This window comes from Hippocampus zosterae, chromosome 13 (assembly GCF_025434085.1).
Source record: "Hippocampus zosterae strain Florida chromosome 13, ASM2543408v3, whole genome shotgun sequence".
In the NCBI taxonomy this organism is placed as follows: domain Eukaryota; kingdom Metazoa; phylum Chordata; class Actinopteri; order Syngnathiformes; family Syngnathidae; genus Hippocampus; species Hippocampus zosterae.
The window spans coordinates 11,559,392-11,581,214 of NC_067463.1; the positions used below are offsets into that span (position 1 = coordinate 11,559,392).

Here is a 21,823-nt window from a genome sequence, read left to right on the forward strand (position 1 = left end):
AGTACTCTGCCCACCGGTTCACAACGTCCCGAGTCGAAGTCAGCAGCGCCCCATCCCCACTGTACACAGTGTTAGTGGTGCACTGCTTCCCCCTCCTGAGACGTCGGATGGTGGACCAGAATTTCCTCGAAGCCGTCCGGAAGTCGGCTTCCATGGCCTCACCGAACTCTTCCCACGCTCGGGTTTTTGCCTCGGCGACCACCGAAGCTGCGTTCTGCTTGGCCTATCGATACCCGTCAGCTGCCTCTGGGGTCCCACAGGCCATAAAGGCTCGATAGGACTCCTTCTTCTGCTTGACGGCATCCCTTACTGCTGGTGTCCACCAGCGAGTACGGGCGTTGCCGCCACGACAGGCACCAACCACCTTACGGCCACAACTCAAATTGGCCGCCTCAACAATAGAGGCACGGAACATGGTCCACTCGGGCTCAATGTCCCCCGCCTCCCCCGGAACATGGGAAAAGCTCTGTCGGAGGTGGGAGTTGAAACTCCTTCTGACAGGGGATTCCGCCAGACGCTCCCAACAAACCCTCACTATACGTTTGGGTCTGCCAGGACGGACCGGCATCTTCCCCCACCATCGGAGCCTACTCACCACCAGGTGGTGATCAGTTGACAGCTCCGCCCCTTTCTTCACCCGAGTGTCCAGAACATGCGGCCCCAAATCCGATGATACAACTACGAAGTTGATCATCGAACTGCGGCCTAGGGTGTCCTGGTGCCAAGTGCACATATGGACACCCTTATGTTTGAACAAGGTGTTCGTTATGGACAATCCGTGACGAGCACAGAAGTCCAATAACAAAACACCGCTCGGGTTCTGATCGGGGGGGCCGTTCCTCCCAATCACGCCCCTCCAGGTCTCACTGTCATTGCCCACGTGAGCATTGAAGTCCCCCAGCAGAACAAGGGCGCCCCCAGCAGGAGTACTCTCCAGCACACCCTCCAAGGACTCCAAAAAGGGTGGGTATGCTGAGCTGCTGTTTGGTGCATATGCACAAACAACAGTCAGGACCCGTCCACCCACCCGAAGGCGGAGGGAGGCAACCCTCTCGTCTACCGGTGTGAACCCCAATGTACAGGCACTGAGCCGTGGGGCAATGAGTATGCCCACACCTGCTCTGCGCCTTTCACCGTGAGCAACTCCAGAGTGGAAGAGAGTCCAACCCCTCTCGAGAGAACTGGTACCAGAACCCAGGCTGTGTGTGGAGGCAAGTCCGACTATATCTCGTGGGAAATTCTCTGCCTCACACACCAGCTCGGGCTCCTTCCCTGCCAGAGAGGTGACATTCCATGTCCCAAGCGCTAGTTTCTGCAGCCGAGGATCGGACCGCCAGGGTCCCCGCCTTTGGCTGCCGCCCAGCTCACATTGCACCCGACCCCTTTGGCCCCTCTCATGGGTGGTGAGCCCATGGGAAGGTCTACTGTAGTTTTTAAAATTTAATGCTTAGTGGCAAAACGTAGTGGCATTATAGTTGATTAATGCAAAAAGGTTTGTTTAGTTGGAGGGGAATTACTCTTTAAGACTATTTATTAGTTATCATTGTTGTGTGTTTTCCCGAATCAATGAAAGGTGCAAAAGTTGGGCTCGTCCGGGATTTGAACCCGGGACCTCTCGCACCCTAAGCGAGAATCATACCCCTAGACCAACGAGCCATACACCATAGACTTATTATTTATTTTTTAACGCAAATTTATGATTTAATTTCCGTTTGGTTCGACTGCCAACATCGGTCATTGTTTTTTATCGCCGATTGCCTTGCACAGCACTTGCACGTCAGTGTTGACATTGCCTGAACCAAAAACAAATCATTATTGTTTTAGCATGTGTGTGATAAAACATTTTAACTCTTGGTGATGTGCAAAAAAAAAAAAACAAAGAGTACCATCCGAGGACGATATTTGCGCGTAGGCACAGATGACTATTTTTCACATATTTTACTCGGTGGTGAACATCATCTTCACCGTTTTTTATGAAAAAATGCATACAGTTAATGTCTGTGGGACCCAGGAGGACCAGGGAACTTCTTGACGGCTGTTGCTCTTCGGTGTTATTCCGTGGATCTACAGACGACCGTTTGAGGAAGTCGCGATGAATTCTCTTGACTGTTGTTACTCTTCGATGTGGAGACTCACCGGCCTGCCGACGTGGCGGGGCGGAAGAGGAGCCGTCGGCTGGTACCAAACGGGTGAGTTGCGCTGTCATTTTTTAACACCAAAACAATACAAAGTTGTCCAGCTTCCAGTTTACATGACAAACATATTTCTCTAAACTATCTGCCCTGCTGGAAGCGTTTTTCGCCAGTCATACAATGTATAGGTATAGAATTGCAGTCTTGTGCGGTGCTACGTATTTTGCTGTTTCTTGAAAGTTCTCATGTGCATTCGTGGTACGAATAGTTAATACAAATTCTGACCCCCGGCTTTTACTTTACTGTCATACATTTAAGTGGATGCTTTGGTTTCATTTAACAGATGAGGCATACAAGTCAGTGTGTCTTCGTCATTGTTTCTCTCGAGCTCTACCGCCCTAAGGTCCTATATTTATTTTACGCACACTGGTTGAGGTCTAAAACTCGCCCCCCCCCCCCCCCCCCCCCCGCGCATCAAAGTTTCTGCACAAAGTGAGTGTAAACAAAACAAGTGCTGTGATTGTGAATATATGTGCACTCAGTTACCAGCAGGTGGCAACGTGGTACTCTTGTTTGATTACCAATCAAATACTGCATCTCAGAATTTGTCTGTAACAGAACGGAGAATATGGAAGGGTAAGAGGATGTTATTTTCCATGTACTAGATGTAGATTGGCAGTTTTATGCACATTAATAGGGATGACTTGATATCAACATCAATCTGAAATTATTTTCATCTAATTTTATCCTCTCTACATACAGTGAATTTAGTATTGATGCCATTTTGCACTCCTCTTCACTCCTGTATTTAAATCATTTTTTTAAAAATTATGGCACAATTGAATAATGAAGAGACTGTAGATTGCATGGTGTTTGCACATCAGCCTCACGATTCTGAGGGTCGGCATTCAAATTTTGATTCCGGCCTTTCTGTGTTGAGTTTGTGTGTTCTCATTCAGTCCTTCTGATAATGATGTAGCCAGCAGGCTCCCCACCGCAGAGATACCATCCCAAATTCCCTTATCATGTACAATATATTAAGGACAGTAATTATCTCCACTTCCAGATCACGATGTCCCAGTCTGCCCCGTCTGATGCCGAGAGTCTCCCTCCACCTGGACTGACCACGCACTCTGACCACAGCTGTGGGCACGATGTCCCTGAGGACCCCGCAGTGTCCGCTGAAACACGGCAGCCTCCACAAATCCCCGAGATTGCCCTGCAGACCACCGAGGTGGTGACAGAGGACACCGGAGAGACCCTAAGTTCCTGCGAGAGTCATCTGAAGTGTGACGGTCATCTGACTGAATGTGACCAATCAGTGAGCCTGGAGCCAGATGCAACAGAGGAGGAGAAGGATCAGGAGGTTAGTCATTCAGCAAGAGAGATCGATGCACTCAATTCATTTTGAGAAATGTTAAGGATGCACAAGTGAAGCTAACAATCGGTCCTCCCAGCTTTGGAGCCGAGGTTCCTATTTTACGACACAAACACGTGCAGTGTTCGGGACCGAGCCTTGTTGCAAATAGTGGAAATGTGTGAGTAACTGGCGGAATTTGTAAGTTGTGTAACATTTTTGAAAGAAGGGATGATTGGCCAGGCAAAACCCCTTTGGTTATTTTTAATCGGACTCAAAATATGAGGCATTCCAAAACAGCACAGTGATTCAACAAAACAATTAAGAATTAAGAAAACCTTTATTAGTCTCGCAATGGAGAAATTCCCAATTTACAGCAGCAAAGTAATGAAAGGAAGAAGTAGAACAACAAAATATAGGAGCTGCTGGAAAGGCAGCCACTCTCGCGGCGCCATTTTGAAGTCAAAATAACAAAAATAACACAACACAACACATAGGACACAGACAGTCGTGCAATCTTTACCACTTTTCTGCATACACTTTGTTGTCTGAAGCAGTTATAGATGAAAGAGGAGAGGATCAAAGTGTCCTTTCACCAGTGGGTCAGAGACGTCATGTTGAAAATGTGCAGACGTCTGCTCCAAGCTAAGTTTTGAAAGCAAACACGAAGCTGTAGCGTTCATTGACGAAAAGAGATTAGTTCACTTCTCCTGTCCCACGTAATCTGCTTCAAACTCTAAGCCCAATGAAATAATGAAAAGATGGTCCCTGTTCAGTCGCCAGTCATATTTTCCACCAGAATTGCCAGTATTTCACATATTCAGCCGTGGTATGTGAAAACATGAGCACAACTGTAATTGCATATAGATGACATAAGATGTCACCAAAGCAATCCATGAACCTCCTCAACTCACGCCAACATAGTTCATTGGCACCCAGATGCCACAAGATGAAAGCAATACTTTCATTTTCAACAGTGTTTTGGCCGAAGAACAAACGCGGCATACGACAGGTGAGTATGCAAGGGAACACTGTCCTGAAATAAGGATGCGCTCATCGCACTTTGTTCAATATTGTACCTAAATATCCACAATATCTTTTTTTGTGAGAATGAAATGGGGTGAAAATGTGAAATTCCTCCAGCATACCGGATGACCTATTGTAATGTGTTATGGCACAGTCGGTGTGAATGAAATAGATGATGAGAGGTTGCGACATGTACATGTCATTGTGTGCAGAGCTCACGTCAAGCTTGGGGAGGTTGGGGCTCATGGGGAAAATCCCTCCTGAGCAGCGCCACCTCCACAGTGGGTACGTCTCACACATGACCTCATCCTTCTCCCCTCTATGTTCTGTCTTCGGTGGATTTTCATGTGTTTCTCTTCATGCGTAACAGGTCACAGTCTGACGTCGGTCAAGGTGAAGGCAGGAGAAGCTCTGCGTCTCCACAGGACCTCCGTGGGGGAGGAAGCCAGAGAGGAAGAGGAAGACACAACAGAGGAGAAGCCGGAGGGAAGAGGGGAAAGCGACCAGCTGTCAGGTCATGAAGAGTCGACTACGACCAGCGCTGCTGCCTCCAACAGGGGTGTCTTCTCTGCTATCTCCAATGTTGTACAGAACACGGTGAGCAAACATCATCCTGCTACTCATGGAAAAACTTGCCTCAAAATATTTGATTGTTGTTACCTCTGCCAAGGAAGTTCTGGCCAATGTTTGTGCACAATCCCCAGCTCCACATTTGATCCAGTTTTGTTTTCGAGGTAATCATTGAAGTGATTAAATAAAATAACTGCTAAATATTCCCACCATTACTACTAATCAAGTTTGTATGTGCAATCAATTGCAATTTAAAGAGTTGAAATATTTACCTGTCAAGCAGAAATGTTGCCAATTCTGCACCGTTTCCGCTCCTCCATTTCCTCCTCTCGGCTCTGTACCTCCACATCTGAAAAGTAGCTCCTATATGCTTTATCTTATTTTGTCTTGGGATTTCTCCAATTATTTTACTTGAACTTTTGTTGCTCGCGGTAGTGGATATTCACCCATGGTGTCAGCAAAGCTCATCACTCCCAATGTAATGTTTTTTTGTTAAAAATAGAGGAGGCCAGAATGGGCTGAGGGGCGGGGGTCTGTGTTGTTTTTTTTCCTAAAGACCTTTTTGATCATGTACAAAATACTATCGCTAGATCACACTGACAATTTTAACCACAATGACAAAAAGGGATTAGTTCTGAAAATTACAAACTCCTCTTTTAGTCCCCACAATTTTGTATCTTAACCTGAGTCGATAACCCCCCGCCCCTGTTTTACGTCATGTTGGGAACCGCAGGGTAAATCTGTGATCAGCGGTGGCCTCGATGCACTGGAGTTCATTGGAAAGAAGACCATGACCGTTCTGGCTGAGAGCGATCCGGGTTTCAAAAAGACCAAGACACTGATGCAGAAGACCGCATCGCTGAGCCAGGTATAGTCATGATGCTCTCCCTCACACTTATTCACAGGACGCGATCACACTCGGCATGGTTCCACCTTGGTCCCTGTTGTTTTGTAGATGTTGAAGGAAGCCAAGGAGAAGGAGCGAGCACGTCTGAGCAACCAGCCCATCAGCGCACCAACGGCTCATTATGGGATTCTCTTTGATGACTACCAGGGCTTGTCCCACCTGGAGGCTCTCGAGATCCTGTCCAACGAAAGTGAGGCCAAGGTCAGCCATAGTTATAGGGAAAGAGGAAATATTTAGTCCAGCAGAGTGCGAATCGAGAAATAAAGCCAAGTCACCCCCAGGTCCAAGAGTACCTCTCCTCCCTTGAGGAAGAAGAGCAGGAGGAGGTGAAAAAGGAGCTTATTTTCATCAAGGATATCTTCATCAAGAGAGAGGAGGAAAAGGAAGAGGAGGCTGGGAATGAAGAGCAGGCAAAGGGTAATTTATGTGGTGACAGTTTGAATTTAATATCGTTTTCCCTTTTGAATTTTTCTATTACAGGGTTAACCTCTCACCATTGTAAAATCGTTCTTAGCTGTATCAGCAATTTTGAAGCAATAGTAAAATTTTACTGTAATACAAGTGTAAAAAGAAGTTCATCGCGCGTGCTATAAACTATTTTTCAATTTAATAATACGTTATATTCACTGTAATGACAATCATTATTTACTCAGTTTCCTAAGTTAATTTTACGGATAAATTGTACTTGTCAGAGTAGGTATAATGCCGTCTACTAGTCACCTATTTCCAACCCACTCAGATCCATTTACTGGAACTTTGTTTGGTTGTCCTCATTCAAAAGGTAGGAAAAAAAATTGTTCACAGTACTGAAGGCAAAGATCTAAGTTGGCAGAACCTGTGTTGTTTTTGAGTAATGAAACAGAGGTCAGCATTGCTGATAAATGTTTAAAAAATCACTACAATCAAATTATATATACTGTATACAGTTAATAATGCCTGCCAGGTGAGCCTACTGTGTGCTACGTGCCTGTAAACCAGGGGTCACCAACCATTTTGAAACTGGGAGTCACTACTTGGGTACTGATTGGACACTTCATTTTACTCAAGTTAAAACCATTTGCTTTTCGTAAGGTTCTTTGAGGATAATATTTGGCTACTCACCTCTGCAAATTGTCATTCTCCTGTGCATCGCTATACATAAAGATGGGAAAGCATTCTCAATGGACCGTAGTGGCAACATTAGCAACTTTGGTGACCCCCATTCTTTTCAAGATGGTTACTATCGTTGATGAGAGATGCATCTCTTGAGTTTTGCTGAAGTGTCACAAGATTAGTGCAAGTTACGCATGCCATTACACAACGGCCTTTGAACCTCAATGTTGTTTTTTTTCTTGTGGCTGTGAAGGCTTTTTTGACAATATCGTGATATGCTGCGCTCCGAATGATGACCGTAAGTGATTCAAGTGTCTCTGTCCGTATGTGTTCGTGTGCGTATTTCTATAGGCGCTGATCAAGTCGATGAAGAGTTTATGAGTGTTTTGACTGAGTTGCTGTTTGAGCTTCATATTGCTGCCACACCGGACAAACTCAATAAGGTAAAAGATGTACACAACACAACTGTTTGTATCTTGCGCTGCAGAAGAAAAAGGCACCGTGCCTTTTCGGTATCTACAGCAGCGAAAGGGAAACTTTTGTACTCCGGGGCCACTTTTAATTTTTAAAATCTCAATACGGACAGCCAGTCCATGTCATTTGTAGATAGAGGTAATAAAAGATAAAAATGTCTTATGGTATGTAAAATCTATAAAATTGTTGAAAGAAGGGAGTGGAGTGGCACATTTTGCCCACCCTCATCGACTGCTAAGTCTCTACGGTGACTGATCTAAAGTACAAACAAAATCAATCTTTCGTCAATCAATTCGCCTATTATGTCGCCATGGTAGGAAATAAATGTTGATCCCAAACTGCAACCTCATTGTTGACATTATGACCAATTGTATGTAAATGAGACCGACTGTATGGAATCCACATATTAGCATCGAATCGTGCAGATGCACGTGATGCTAATACATCACGATGCAGAGCTTTGACAGCTCGTAATTGTGCATCCCCAGGCTCGGATCAGCGCCCATGAGTGGGTGAGCAAGGTGGAACGGCCTGTCACTACGGAGACAGTTGGCAGGGAGACGCGGGAGCAGCCTGGGGGGGAGCAGGGAGAGGAGGGGGAAGATGGAGTGGCTAAGGAGGAGAAGAGGGAGGAGGAGCAGGAGAGAGAGGAAGCAAAGTTGGAGGAGGACGGATTCAAATCTGTGGAGGTGAGGTGTCGTCACTGTGATGGGCCATTCATGGAATGATCAATACCAGTGATCTCATTTCGTCCATGTCCACATCCGTGTTTGTTCTGCAGGCTGTGTACATGTCGTCAGTGGGCAGCCTGGCGGAAGTCACGGCCCGGAGTATTGAGCAGCTCCACAAGGTGGCAGAACTCATCCTACATGGCCAAGAGCAAGAGCAGGAGAAACCAGCAAGGGATCAGGCACATGTCCTCACCAGGTAAGTGTGTGTTAGTCTTAGTGTGTGTCTGTGTGTATATGCGTTTAATGCGGTGACTGTGGCGAGGCCTGTTCCAACCTCCATTTTTCCTGGCAGGTTGACGTGCGCCATGTGTAAGGAGGTGGAGTGTTTGGCCGGAAAGTTCTCTGAAACGCTCCTCCTTGTTGGGGTAAGTGCGAGCCAGTGTGTGCAAGATTTGAAGTCAGTATGCTGAAAGGAGATGACCAATTCTGTATGAATTCATACACACTCTTGTCATTCATCGTCAGTGTCAGAGGAAAGCTGAGGAGCTCAGTCCGTTGATTGAAAGCGTGCTGCTGGAGGTGAGAGCCAAACTCCATAGGTTAAGAATCAGTATTCCATTATCCTGGAATTAGAACCTGTCGTTGTTCCGATGTTAGCCGGAAACATATTTGGTTACATGTACCTTTGATGTTTGTCGTGTGTTCAACATTCATGCTTACCTGTGAATTTGTGTGAGTGGTTCTAGCCAATTGGTGATACATATATTTTTAATGAATAAATATGTGTAACCATATTCTACTAATATATACCAAAACATATTTTTGCAATTCAAACTGTCAGTCACTGACCAGCATCCTATAATGTATTGACGTTTTTCTCCATTGGACTACAAAACAATTTGTTGTCTTTTTGTTAAATCCATGTGCCCGTATTTTCCGCACGATGAGGCGCTTCGGAGTGTAACGCGCACCTTCAATGAATCAGAATCAGAATCAGAATCAGAATCATCTTTATTGGCCAAGTATGTAGAACACACAAGGAATTTGTCTCCGGTATAACACGCTGCACTAGTATCATCGTAAACAACAAAATCATTGAACCATTTTAGAGTATACCAGTAGTTTTGTAATACCATTTTGTGGTGCAAGAAGAGTGACTATGTCAGTGACTGTTTAAGGAGTTAATGGCTAGAGGGAAGAAGCTGTTTAAGTGTCTACTGGATTTGGTACGCATAGATCTGTAGCGTCTGCCTGAGGGGAGTGGCTGAAAAAGGTGGTGGGCAGGGTGCGGGGGATCCAGGAGGATTTTCCGTGCCCTTGTCTTGATTCTTGCAGTGTGCAAGTCCTCAAGAGTGGGTAGGGCGGTGCCAACGATTTTTTCTGCCGTCCTAACTGTCCGTTGAAGTCGGATTTTGTCCTTTTTTGTGGCGGCCCCAAACCAAACCGTGATGGAAGAACACAGGATTGATTCGATGACTGCCGTGTAAAACTGTCGTAGCACCTCCTGTGGCAAGCCATGCTTCCTCAGCAGCCTCAGGAAGTACATTCGCTGCCGGGCCCTTTTCAGGATGGAGATGGTGTTGACTTCCCACTTCATGTCCTGGGAGACTGTGATTCCCAGGAACTTGAAGGTCTCGACGGTTGACACAGGGCAGTTGGATAGTGTGAGGGGCAACTGAGGAGAAGAATGTTTCCTGAAGTCCACGATCATCTCTACAGTCTTGAGCGTGTTCAGCCCGAGGTTGTGTCGGCCGCACCAGAGCTCCAGCTGCTCCACTTGTTGGCGGTACGCAGACTCGTCGCCGTCTTTGATGAGACCGATGACCGTGGTGTCGTCTGCGAACTTTATGAGTTTGACAGCTGGATCTGTTGAGGTGCAATCGTTTGTGTAGAGAGAGAAGAGCAGTGGCGAGAGGACACATCCCTGTGGGGCTCCAGTGCTGGTGGTGCGTATTGATGATGTTGTTGCTCCCAGTCTCACCTGTTGTGTCCGTCCCGTCAGGAAGCTGAGGATCCACTGGCAGATCGCAGGGGACACACCGAGGTGGAGTAGTTTGGGGGTGAGGAGTTCCGGGATGATGGTGTTGAACGCAGAGCTGAAATCCACAAACAGAATCCTTGCGTAGGTCCCTGTGCTGTCGAGGTGCTTGAGGATGTAGTGCAGACCTATGTTGACTGCGTCTTCCACAGACCTGTTTGCCCGGTAGGCAAACTGGAGAGGGTCCAGCAGGGGTCCAGTGACGTTCTTTAGGTGGTTCAGCACAAGGCGTTCAAAGGACTTCATGACCACAGACGTCAGGGCGACAGGCCTATAGTCGTTCAGTTCCGATGTTGCCGATTTCTTGGGAACTGGGATGATGGTAGACTGTTTGAAGCAGGATGGGACCTCACACAGCTCCAGGGATCTGTTGAAGATCTGTGTGAAGACCGGAGCCAGCTGGTCAGCGCAGACTTTCAGGCAGGAGGGGGACACTTTGTCGGGCCCCGGAGCTTTCTTGATCTTTTGCTGCTTGAAGAGCCGTCTCACGTCCTGTTCGTGGATCTGTAGTGGAGAAAAAGAGGGTGGGGGGGTAGGTAGAGTGGTTTCTGGTAGAGGTGGGTGTGTGTGGGAAATGGGGGTGTCCTTTTCAAATCGGCAGAAAAACATGTTTAGTTCATCAGCAAGACCCTTATTGTTCACTGTTTGGGGGGATGGCATTCTATAGTTAGTGATTGCTTTCAGGCCATTCCATACAGATGGCCTATTTTAAAACCGTTTTCCTATATGGGGCGCACCGCGTTATAGGGCGCATGGAAGCTACAGTAGTGGCTGGGGTTGCGTTCTGAATCCACTAGATGGAGCTATGCTAAAGGGAATACAATACAATACAGCTTTTTATTTATTTATTTATTTTTATGATGGTGCCCCCTGAGTGGCTGCCTCTCCAGCAGCGCATATCCCTGTTTGAGTTTCTTTTCGTCCTTTTATTTTATTTCTTCTTCCCATTTTGTTTTGCGTGGTTTTGTACCTCAAACCTACGAGGGGAGAGGGGCAGCTTCATTTCTGCTCATCTCCTTTATTTGCTTTAATCTTTTTACATATCCTGTGAACGGAGATCCCGATAGCACACGCAACTCCATTGTTTACCGTAAGGACCAGCAGTTAGCATTGCGGGGTAACAGCGGGCTACTGACCGGTGACAAACTGGATATCCCACGCGAGTTGAAGAGGAGGACACGAGGGTGTCGTGCCGGGAAGGACTGCCGCACAAGGAGGAGAAAGTGCAGACATGTCCTCCCGTCCGTCATCATGGGGAATGTAAGATAGCTCCCTAACAAGATGGATTAGCTGGCGGCGCTAACGTGACATCAAAGGGAGTACTGCGAGGCTAGCCTAATGCTACTCACGGAGTCGTGGCTAACAGCAATCACTCCGGACACACGTATGAGTTAGAAGGCTTCCAACTCATACGTGCGGACAGGAATGAAGGGAGTGGAATGAGAAAAGGTGGGCGACTGGCTGTTTTTGTGAACGACAAATGGTGCAATACTGATCCATATATGAGGCGCATCGGATTATAAGAAAAAACGTCTGCTTTTGAGAAAATTGAATGCTTTTAGTGCGGAAAATACGGAAATCTTTATCAGTTCTTCCCATCGGAACAAAAATGAATAAAAAATCCAAAGCAATTTTCCACTCTCACATGTTCATTTAACTTTAAATTCAACACTGTTGATATTAAAACACTGAAGCCTTTTCTTTCATGACCAATGATTATCACATTAGGCTGTGCACCTCGGACGTCCAATTACCGGTATGTGTTCTGAAATGGCACACAAGTGTAAAAATACGTTCAGGACTGTCAGTTAAAAAGCATGAAAACAACTCCGCCTCAACTTTTAGAACAAGTGACAATGCTAGAGTCTTGCTGACCGCTGTCTTGCCCAATTGTAGAAAGACTTAAACATTTCCCTACTAACACAATTTTTCTGTTTTGAAATTGCGTGTTCTAGTTTTAATTGAGGTCTTGGTTCTGTCGTTCTCAGGGCTCTAACAGTACCAACTACATCCAAAATGCCTTTCAACTTCTGCTGCCTGTCCTGCAGATCTCCCACATCGAGAGTCAACGCTGCACAACATGCACAGAACCAGCAGCACATTTGCAACACTAACACACGCGCGCGCACGCACACAATATTGTACAGAAAGGGTAAAGAAATTCCACAAGAGCTTCTGTCTACATTGTCAGAAGCTGTTTATTTATGTGTATAATGCAAAGTTAACATTGACATGTTAACTGGTCTACAGGTAGCCTCTGTGTGTGGCTAACCCTGATGTTGTTTGTTTTCACATGGAGGCTTTTAGCCGTGTGCTTAATACAAAGATAATCTCCCAAAAATACAGCATAACCAAAACGTGTTGGTGTTTACATTAATATATATTTGAAAAAAATACACATGTATGTATAAGCACACTTGCACTCCATTGCCTTGACTGACATAAGAGGATTGTTCTCTTTTTAAAATGCCAGTATTCAAGATTAATGTTTTTTTTTGTTATATTAATGACATCTGACAGCTCCAATTGATATCGCCTAACTGGGCGAAATGTATTTCCCCAACATTCACCCTACCAGGATCCAATGGAAATGGCATGCGTAGCTATGAAATAAATGCTCTGATCAGGTACGTGCTCAGATGTTTTGTTATTCTTGTTTGTGTTGTTGTTCCACACGTTTTTACTGTCCTGCCAAATGTTGCCTTTTAAACCATCCACTGCGGCATCAACCCTAAGTGATCCATTAAAAACAAAAGTTTCTTTAGCCATAGTCTGGGAAAGATGATCGGTTACGTCCAGATACTTTGCAGTGTCATGTTTATGAGCGTTTGAAAATGAAGTCACTTTAAACCTTACTTGCATCCCAGATCTTTTTTTTTCACATTAAAGTCGGGGACGAATGATGATGATGATGTCATGTTCATTTTTCTTTGTGAGCCTAAAGCTGTGTCCTGTCCAGCACCGGCTCAGCTCCACCGTGAGGGAAAGTCACTGTTGGATGGTGATGAAGATTGTCTGGAAGAGAAATATCGTTTACAATAATGTGAGATGCATGTGGTCAATGATTACAAACGAAATATTGCGTCGCAAACTTTTATTTTTAAACACAAACATCGTAAACAGTAAGATTCATCCATCCAAATGTATTTTTATGACTGTTATCATCATCTGTGCTGAATTATGTTTTGCGTGTTCTGATTTCCTACCAGCTACTTCGACCTCTTCAATAGATGTTAATCCTGTCATGGAAAAAGAAAATCAGTTACGGGAAAAAGAAAAATCCATGACATTTTCTTCTCTTTTCGTACTAACCTGACCATCTTGGGCGTGGCTCGTAATTATGAAGGTTTCTCCCTGAAAGCATTTCAATTCATAATTAAAGTCATGTCACTTTCAATGCATGCACATGAATTAAACATGTCCCAGAAGTTACTGTTTGGATTCTAAACTTTAGAATGTTGATCTCTGTCATTGCTTCCATTTGATCTAGAGGCACATCCGATTTGTATCTTATTTGATACAAAGTGTGACATGGAAAAAAAATGTCAACCCTAAACCGAGTTGAGAACCCCACTTTCAAATCCTAACCCAGTTTTTAACCCAACTTTGAAAGCCTTAAGCAAGTTTAAAACCCTAATTTGAAACCCCACCTCTCGTTTTAAACCCTAGTTTGAAACCGTAACACAATCTTTCAAAACCTTATTTGAACCCATAACCACCGTTTGAAACCCTAACCAGAGTGTGAAACCCTACTTTGAAACATGAACCTCGTTTAAAACTCCACTTTGAAACACTAACCCGAGTTTAAACCCCGTAATTTTGCTGTCCTCCTGCCACATACTCTGCCCTTTTTAATGCAGTTCACACCAGTTCAGGGAATAAACTAGTCAAATAAATACATAAATTGTGAACAAACAATAATGTTTTTAGTGCCTTATGTGCACTTAACTAAAAATAAAAAAATCATCGATAGCTATCCGTAGTATAGGTAGATAGCAATCCTAGCTAGCTAGCTAGCTAGCTACTCATTCATTTACCTGTCAACTGCTGCCCATGGAAGCCATAATCAAGATCTACTTTCCCTGATGGACAGAAAACATGTGCAGGTAAATTTGAATACATTTGCCACTTTGGATACGCCGTGTGCAGTGAAGTGAAAATATAATCGTGTGTCTTACTGCAACAGTGTCCGCTGCGCTTAATTCGTCTGAGGAAAGCTGAGGTCAAAGTCAGCAATACCGCACACAAGAGAACCAGCCAGAGGATCCTGAACACAGCACCCCACTCATCTGGGACAGAGATCGCAGACACAATAACTCAATCTCAAGGACAACAGACTCAACATTAGGTACCCTTTGTACAATTTCTTTATCAACAAGTCTGCCGTGACGACACTGCCAGTAACCAGAACATCTGTAGGCTTTCAATCTGAAAACCGAGCACCATTACAGCAAAGTTGTACAGTAGCGAATGTGTAGTGACGGTACACGCTAGTCATAAATTCCCCACGCCAACCTTCTTGTGTCTTTTGAAACTTCTTATTTTCTGCGACAGAAGAGAGGGTGTCATTTGAGAGTCTCAGCAGACAAACGATGTGATTGATTGTCTCCAAAGTGGGATGGACTGGTCCACAGCAATAAGATGCCGCACCGTGACCTCCATCATCATCCGTCTCCTCGTCAGCTGGTTGAAGATGCAGGGAGCTGGAATTACTGCGGCCATATAAGGTGAGCTTCAGGAAGTTAGCATCTCCAAATTCAAACTTCATTGACACCTCCAGGTCACTAAGCTGTGGCAACACTGTATTAAACATGAGAGAGGCAATTCAGGTTTACTCGTACCCCTTCTCTTGTGTCGAGAGAGGTTATTTTAAGGATGTTTTCAAACTGCAGCCAATCGTATCTTTGCTTGTACCTGAATGGGAGTTGTTACTCTGCAATTCCGCCGCACTCCCTTGTGTTTCACAAATGTACCATCTTAGGTGTGGGTCTTCGCTCCTCACATCCTTTGTCGTAGGGCTGCTGTCACCTGCTCTCTCGTCACACGTCTCACGCCATCGCTCCCCTCCTGGGATGAGAGGCGGGTCACATGACGTTTTTCTTCTCACCTCGGCCTCTGCACTCCCATGCCAGTTCTCCCTCTTCCTCGCTCGCTTGTCCCGCTCACACGGCAAACAGACAAGGCTGACTTTGGACACTGAAAGGACAGCGCGGACAATGCAGATATTATTTGAACATGCAAGAAGTGGAGAAAAAGAACCTTTTAGGTCAACAAATCGAACAAGGGTACAATTGAATAGTAAACATGTCTGACATGACAAAAGAAGACGTGAGGAAACGTCTGAGTGCCAGCACCGTGCTCGGAGCCAAGAGAGGAAATTGCGTTTTCACAGTTACACGTTGCGGAAGTCATCTACTAGTACAATCGTGGTGGAGTGGAGCTCCGTCCATTGCATTAACATGTAACACAAAAAGCCCAAAATGACTTCTACCCAGGCCAAATGTGGAATGAAAGTACATTTTTCAGGTTTGTTGGTTTTGACCAACTAAGAAGGACTTCTGGCGGAAGGCCTTAAAAAGGAATGAACACAAACACGTGCACACACATTCACTAAAATCCTCACCTCCGTATGGAGCGAAAAAATCTGGAAGGCAGACGATGAAGATGAAGATCACGAGGACGAGAAGCTTCGTCACGATTGACCTTGTCATGTTCTCACATACGCGCAGACAAGCGCACGCACGCTCTCGAGTATGACTTTTAACCTATGCCGCCTGCCTCCCTCTTCTGTTTCAAAACGTCCCGCCCTCTTCGTTCATCTTTTTGCCGCAGGCCAAACCTCCGAAAGAAGACCTCACGACCGAGGGCGAGGTGGGCGATGAAGCAACGGGGCCCTCGGCACGCGGCGTGCCGCTGCTCAACGCTTCTCTTCCGCTCGTACTTCCTGTCGTGTTCACACAGAGGATGACAAAGGGACCAACTGGCACCATGTGAGTCGAAATGTCATGTGTCTGAGCGAGCGTTGAGGGGGGCTGCGATGTATTGTATATGCTGGGAACTATGGCATGCACCAATCGACGATGTAAACAGTCACATTGTAATGGTTGTGTTGGGTTTCGAGTCTCCTGTTGGTGTTAACGGAACTGTCCGGAGTGGATCGACAGACATGCCAAAACAAATTAAGTCACATCAGACAATATTACAGTTTTTCTCGGTTGCGTTGGTAATACGAAACGTATTAGGATGAATCTCTGTTGAATTGTCTTGGCATGAGTTTGACATGTAAAACGGTTGAACGGGTGGTCATAATATGTCAAGCATATTTCTACGCATCTGCTTCAAACTTTTTTTTTTCCCAGAGGCAAAGTTTGACTTTCTAACCGAGAGAAATGTGTGAAGCATTTGATCAGCAAGCGATGAGCTGGTTTTCTGAGCTCGCTAGTTAAGATAATTGTTGTGATGTGGATGAAAATCTGTGGCTCAAAAAAAGCAGGAACACTGCAGTGTAATTTCGACAGTGTTGCACATAGTTTTTTTTTTTTTTTTTTTTTTACCGAAGGGCATACTCCCATGTCCGCATGTCAACTTTTTTTGTTGTTGTTTTAATTTCTTTCTGTGTGCTTGGCAGTGCTCTTTTTCTTTTTGTATCTCAACGAAATGGTTGTCAACAAATTACCGCGCAAACAGTAAAAAATGAAATGAAGTCAGTGAAGGTGTAACTTTTAATTTATCATCAAAACTTACCGTAAGCGGCACTTTACTTCAGAGCATCCATTCAAAGTACACCGTTAGGCTCTATTGACAACATAAAGAACTAATTTGAATTTCTTTCTGCGTACACATCGGCACACCGTCGTGGCGTCGCTGACGTTCCGTGACACAAATATTTACTTTTGAGAGGTGTAGGAAGGAATTGGAGAAATGGCATTTCTGCAGCAAACATGATGTTTTGCTATTTGTGCAGATTGTTTTGAGAAATGCACACAGTGTTTTGCAAATTTTCAAGACCCCTCAAGATCCCTCGCTATTTCGCGGTTCGTTTATCGCGGCTTCATTGCATCGCAGATTTTTTCATTAAAAAAAAATCCATATACATGGAGTACAGTACTTTATATGTTGCTCTATGTTACTTGCTGTTATTTTGCAGCTTCTCGCTGACCGTTTGCGGACTTTTAAAAATAAATAAATAGATAAAAGTATTTATTTACCTGTAGATGTTTATTGGTCGCTACTTCGCGGATTTTCGTTTATCGCGGGTGGTTTTGGTCCCCAATAACCGCGACAAACGAGGGATTACTGCATTGTGACCTCCAAGTGTTGTCGTTAATGCCATCAGATTTTCCTCAGTTGTGCAAACTTGATCAGACAGTTGTTGTTCCACTGTGGTTCTTCTTCATTCTTCTTAAACAAAACTTATGAAGTGACAGTCAAGAATCCATCTTCTAAATTTGACTCTCCATCATGTTGTTTAAAAACTTGCCAAATTTAAATGGTTGAAAAAAAATTGCTGCAGTGTATACTTAAAATGAGGCTTCAAAATCATAATAAATAAAAAAAAGAAGCCTTTGTCTTTCTCTCAAACGCTGGAGGCGTATCTGCTTAATGTGGTGAAAGCAGGCCTTGGTCAACTGTTAAATCTCAAAGAAGCAATGCCGCTATTATGACTTGAAAACAAAAACAGTGACTTTCTTAGGCTACACATAACTACGCTGTGAAAATACAAAATATTTGCTTCAAACGTCTGGACAAAATGGACGGCTGCAGTTTCCAATGAATTAGCTACACTTCTTTTGAACAGATGGGATGGATAGATTAATTTATTTTAATTCACATTGTCACGGTTAAAACGTTGGTCACTGTGTTGCTTTTGCAGTTGGAAATGATCATCATTTAGCAACACTCATTTCTAAAAAAAATAATAATAATAACCGAAACACACTCTCTCTCTCTCTCTCTCTCTCTCTCTCCTCTCTCTCTCTCTCTCTCTCTCTCTCTCTCTCTCTCGCACACACACACACACACACACACACACACACACAATGCTTTTGAGAAACAATAGAGATGAATAATCGGGGAGAAATATCAGGAAATGAAAGCATGCTTTTCTATGAGGAAAGAAAAGGAGGAGGAGGGGGGAGGAAGGAGAGCACGATGATTTAGTGCTGTGCAAGCACAAAGGCGTTGCCTCTAATCCTTCATGAATCATGACGTCGAAATGACAGGGTTCTTCATATAGGTGAGCTGCTTTTCACAGGTGAAAAAGGTTGCACTCCTCCATCTTATAATCATCTCGGGTCACTTTCTGTCTGTTTGCAGAAAGATATCCAGGGTTCTCTTTTTTTGTCCACTAAGGGTTTTCAAGGTCACTTCTTTGCTGACGAGAGTTTCTTAGGAGAGAGCCGCATTTCCTTTTGTATCCCTTTCTGGCTCACTCCTCTTACCTTTTATGCAGAGGGTGAAAATGCCACGCCAATAAAAAACATTGCGAAAAATCAATGAGCTCCAAGTGCATCTCACCGAACCAACTCTCAGTGCAATCGAAGAAAAGTGCCTTCACTCCATAAATTGACTATGTGAAAGTACTCATGCTCATCAAGGTCCTCGAGAATATCTAGTTGCGTTTTTATGACTCGACATAAACATTTACACTTAAAAGGGGGCTTTATTGGTCTCGCCTTGCGTCAGCAAATTTTACGGGCCTCTTGGGAAAATGCATTTTTCATGCCAAACCTGCAATAAAACGGGATCCAAGCACAAACCAGCAAACCCAACGATACATGACAAATAGCTGATGACCCAATAATAAGACAGTCAAAGGGACAAACGGTTAGATGGATGGATGGATTTTGTTTTTAGATACATTTTGCAAAAACACAGTTGAAATTGTTTAAATGCATGTTCAGCTGTGATAAAACCAAGTTTGACCTTTTTGGCTCATCACGGGTTCTCCGTGGCTGTTTTTTTTTTCCTGAGGTGGAACTGGGACCTTAGTCAAGAAAATTATGAACAGTTCCAAATAGCAGTCAAGGTTCACACAAAAGCTTTTAGGCTTCTGCCATAAAATAATGTCATAAAAAGCCTCTTTGAAGATATGAAATTGGTATGGGGTGAATCAGAGGCACGTTAAATGGTTGCAGGTATTTTTTTAATATGATAAAAAATTTAAAAACGGGTGTGTAGACTTTTTATATTGTGATGGACGTATAGGGAAGAGAGAAAGAGAGAGTCTATAAAAAAAGTCTCTTTTTGGAAAATTCTTTTTTTTTAAACACAATAAGTTAAACATAATGACAACAATCAGTAATGGCTGTCATCACAGAAAGTATGAGCGTGTGTGTGTTTGTGCGTGTTTGAGCGCGTATGCGCAAGTGCTATATTTAGAGCCTTTCAAGAGGTACTGTTAAAGCACGATGAAAAACAAGCACAGCATTTTTATGCCCTATAACTGCTGTGATGTCGAGACAACGTATTTTTATCACAGGCTCATCAGTGACAATAAAATGGGTCTTTTCACAGATTTTTATTTCTGGATAATGTTATTCATGATCTTGCTGGAAAAACAAGCTTGTCGGGCCGGTAGGTTTATGGGAACTACTATATGATACAGAGCAAGCAAGTTTATCATCTGTGAACCGAATTCCATCAGCTATCTCTCCTGTTGATTGAATTCATACTTTCACTCAGCCAGTAAAAGATGTGGAAGCTAAAAGCTCGCCGAGTAGTGAGCTGATGTCCTTGAAATGACCCCCTTGAATCGTTATCCCACAAAGTGCTGATTAATACTGAGTCACTCTTTCTGGCTAAACGCTAACAACATGCTCATTTGTAGTCTCAACATGTTTTATCTGCCTGTTTCTTTTATCCTGAATTTAGCCTCAAACTGCCATTTGGCGATTGGTAGCCAGATTGCCCATTTTACACTCATGTCATGAAACCTGCTTGAGGCCAGTGATTATTATTATTATTTTTTTTTATTTATTGTAAGCGCCATAAAACAAACCGCCCGTGACTTTCCCACTCACGTTTTAGCATGTACAAAGCTCAATTTGATTTAAGTTTGCTATGTTTTTTCATTGAATGTCAGCAATTTATGACCTTTTGAAGTCATGATTTTTGATCTCCTCACGACGATGCCAACAAGGTGACATGAAAGACAGACTTGTTTGTATCCAAAGATGGCGCTCTCTGAAGTGGCTGCACCCCAAGTGTGGAATTACGGCGCCAATCATTTCTTTTTTTAACTGCCCGTGACAGAAATTGCATCATTCTTGAGAAAGAACTGCATATGTTAAAATCGTCTTTTATATGTTGGGATCTTTTGATCACCAAGCTGAAGTACAATAATGAACTCATATCTAACTATATTATCAGATCGTGCTGTGTGGGTAGGCGTTTCTACAAAATAACGATTTCTTGAAATATGAAGACTTGATTCGAAAAAATATATAAAATTGGCTAGCTTTGCCATTTCAATGCCACAACAAAATATTATTCTCTTAGGCCCCTGTCAGTCAAAGGCTCATACGATCGACATCACCTTTTTCCCTATGACGGCACACTTCCATGACAATCGCATCATTAAAAAAAAAAAAGTGACACACCATGTCCTAAGCATATTTTATTAATCCAATTTAATCTCATCCTCTACTTGCATCCGTATTGCAGTATGCCTTGCTCGCTCTTTCATTCATGGTTCAGGTGACCTTCCTCAGGTCGAACAATAGATGAGCTTGTGCATGTAACCCAACCAGTTAGACTGCCGTATCCACCCAATATGTAAAATTGATTTGTGTGCTCCTTTTGCCGGGTCGTGCATATGAGATGGATTCACAGCAAGAGCTGCAGCATCCGTCACAAAATGGTACCACTGACTGCAACAGCAAATCTGTGATGATAACCATAGAATAAGAAATGACAACACACTGGGACATAGGAAGGCTCTGGCTGTTGAAGTGTAATGAGCGACAATAATAGAATGAATTCAGATAAATACAGTGCAACTCCTCTACAACGAAATCATGTTTACAGCAAGAAATATTTCACAACAGGGGACTTTTCACTGTAGCAAATGTGATCTCAGACGTAAAGACGAACACACACAAAAACATATATATGTACTTTTTATTTTTATTGCCATAGTGCTTAAGTATGAACATACACTTATTTGACACTTCATATAGTCAGCGTAGGAAGAAAAAAAGGGAAAGAAATTGCGAAATTTACGATCAGCATTTACTTTCACTTGCATCAATTTCTTGCACAATGTCTTTTATTTTGCTTCCTACATTTTTCATTTTTATTACCTTTATTCTGTCTTGAAGCGGTAAAGCTTTTCTTTTCTTAACTCCATGGTATGCAAAGGTCCGTTTTGTCACTGTCATGATGCTGTTTTTGGTCTGGCCAGCAGGTGGCATTTGGTACGCACCTGCTGCCAATCTGTAATTTGTAAACTCTGTATTTAAGGTCTCTTCTGCTATGCACCTGTGTCGGAGTATTGTTTCTGGTATTGCTATTCTCGCCGCTCATGGAATATTTGGCTAGTGACCTCGTCGTGTT

The 21,823-nt window shown here is 43.8% G+C and overlaps 3 protein-coding genes, 2 long non-coding RNA genes and 1 other non-coding gene across 6 annotated transcripts in view; 3 read left to right on the forward strand and 3 right to left on the reverse strand.

Annotated features, from left to right (window-relative positions):
* Positions 1–1,584: 1,584 nt before the first annotated feature.
* Positions 1,585–1,656, reverse strand: trnap-agg (transfer RNA proline (anticodon AGG)). The gene has a single exon. It is a non-coding gene; the product is annotated as a tRNA-Pro (tRNA).
* A 413-nt stretch (positions 1,657–2,069) lies between these two features.
* On the forward strand, positions 2,070–12,895 carry fam114a1 (family with sequence similarity 114 member A1). Its single transcript, XM_052084260.1, has 13 exons — positions 2,070–2,189; positions 3,199–3,498; positions 4,728–4,800; positions 4,886–5,112; positions 5,819–5,953; positions 6,041–6,193; positions 6,274–6,409; positions 7,436–7,527; positions 8,047–8,247; positions 8,340–8,485; positions 8,582–8,654; positions 8,755–8,808; positions 12,256–12,895. Exons 2-13 carry the CDS (start codon positions 3,205–3,207, stop codon positions 12,379–12,381), a joined length of 1,710 nt encoding a protein of 569 aa, XP_051940220.1. The 5' UTR covers positions 2,070–2,189; positions 3,199–3,204; the 3' UTR covers positions 12,382–12,895.
* A 168-nt stretch (positions 12,896–13,063) lies between these two features.
* On the reverse strand, positions 13,064–14,339 carry LOC127613299 (uncharacterized). Its single transcript, XR_007966143.1, has 4 exons — positions 14,305–14,339; positions 13,580–13,621; positions 13,474–13,506; positions 13,064–13,282 (listed from the first exon to the last, which is right to left on the reverse strand). It is a non-coding gene; the product is annotated as an uncharacterized LOC127613299 (long non-coding RNA).
* Position 14,340: 1 nt separating this feature from the next.
* On the reverse strand, positions 14,341–16,106 carry LOC127613505 (uncharacterized). The gene is made up of 5 exons (XM_052084569.1): positions 15,891–16,106; positions 15,182–15,463; positions 14,918–15,067; positions 14,408–14,556; positions 14,341–14,349 (listed from the first exon to the last, which is right to left on the reverse strand). The coding sequence occupies exons 1-5, from the start codon at positions 15,976–15,978 to the stop codon at positions 14,341–14,343; spliced, it is 678 nt and encodes a 225-aa protein (XP_051940529.1). The 5' UTR covers positions 15,979–16,106.
* A 22-nt stretch (positions 16,107–16,128) lies between these two features.
* Positions 16,129–21,823, forward strand: part of klhl5 (kelch-like family member 5) — a 34,628-nt gene continuing 28,933 nt past the window's right edge. Inside the window, exon 1 of the mRNA XM_052084250.1 lies at positions 16,129–16,257. Within this exon, the coding sequence (XP_051940210.1) occupies positions 16,232–16,257 (26 nt within the window). The 5' untranslated portion in view covers positions 16,129–16,231. The remainder of the gene's footprint in view (positions 16,258–21,823) is intronic.
* LOC127613300 (uncharacterized) lies at positions 16,264–16,970 on the forward strand. Its single transcript, XR_007966144.1, has 2 exons — positions 16,264–16,728; positions 16,761–16,970. It is a non-coding gene; the product is annotated as an uncharacterized LOC127613300 (long non-coding RNA).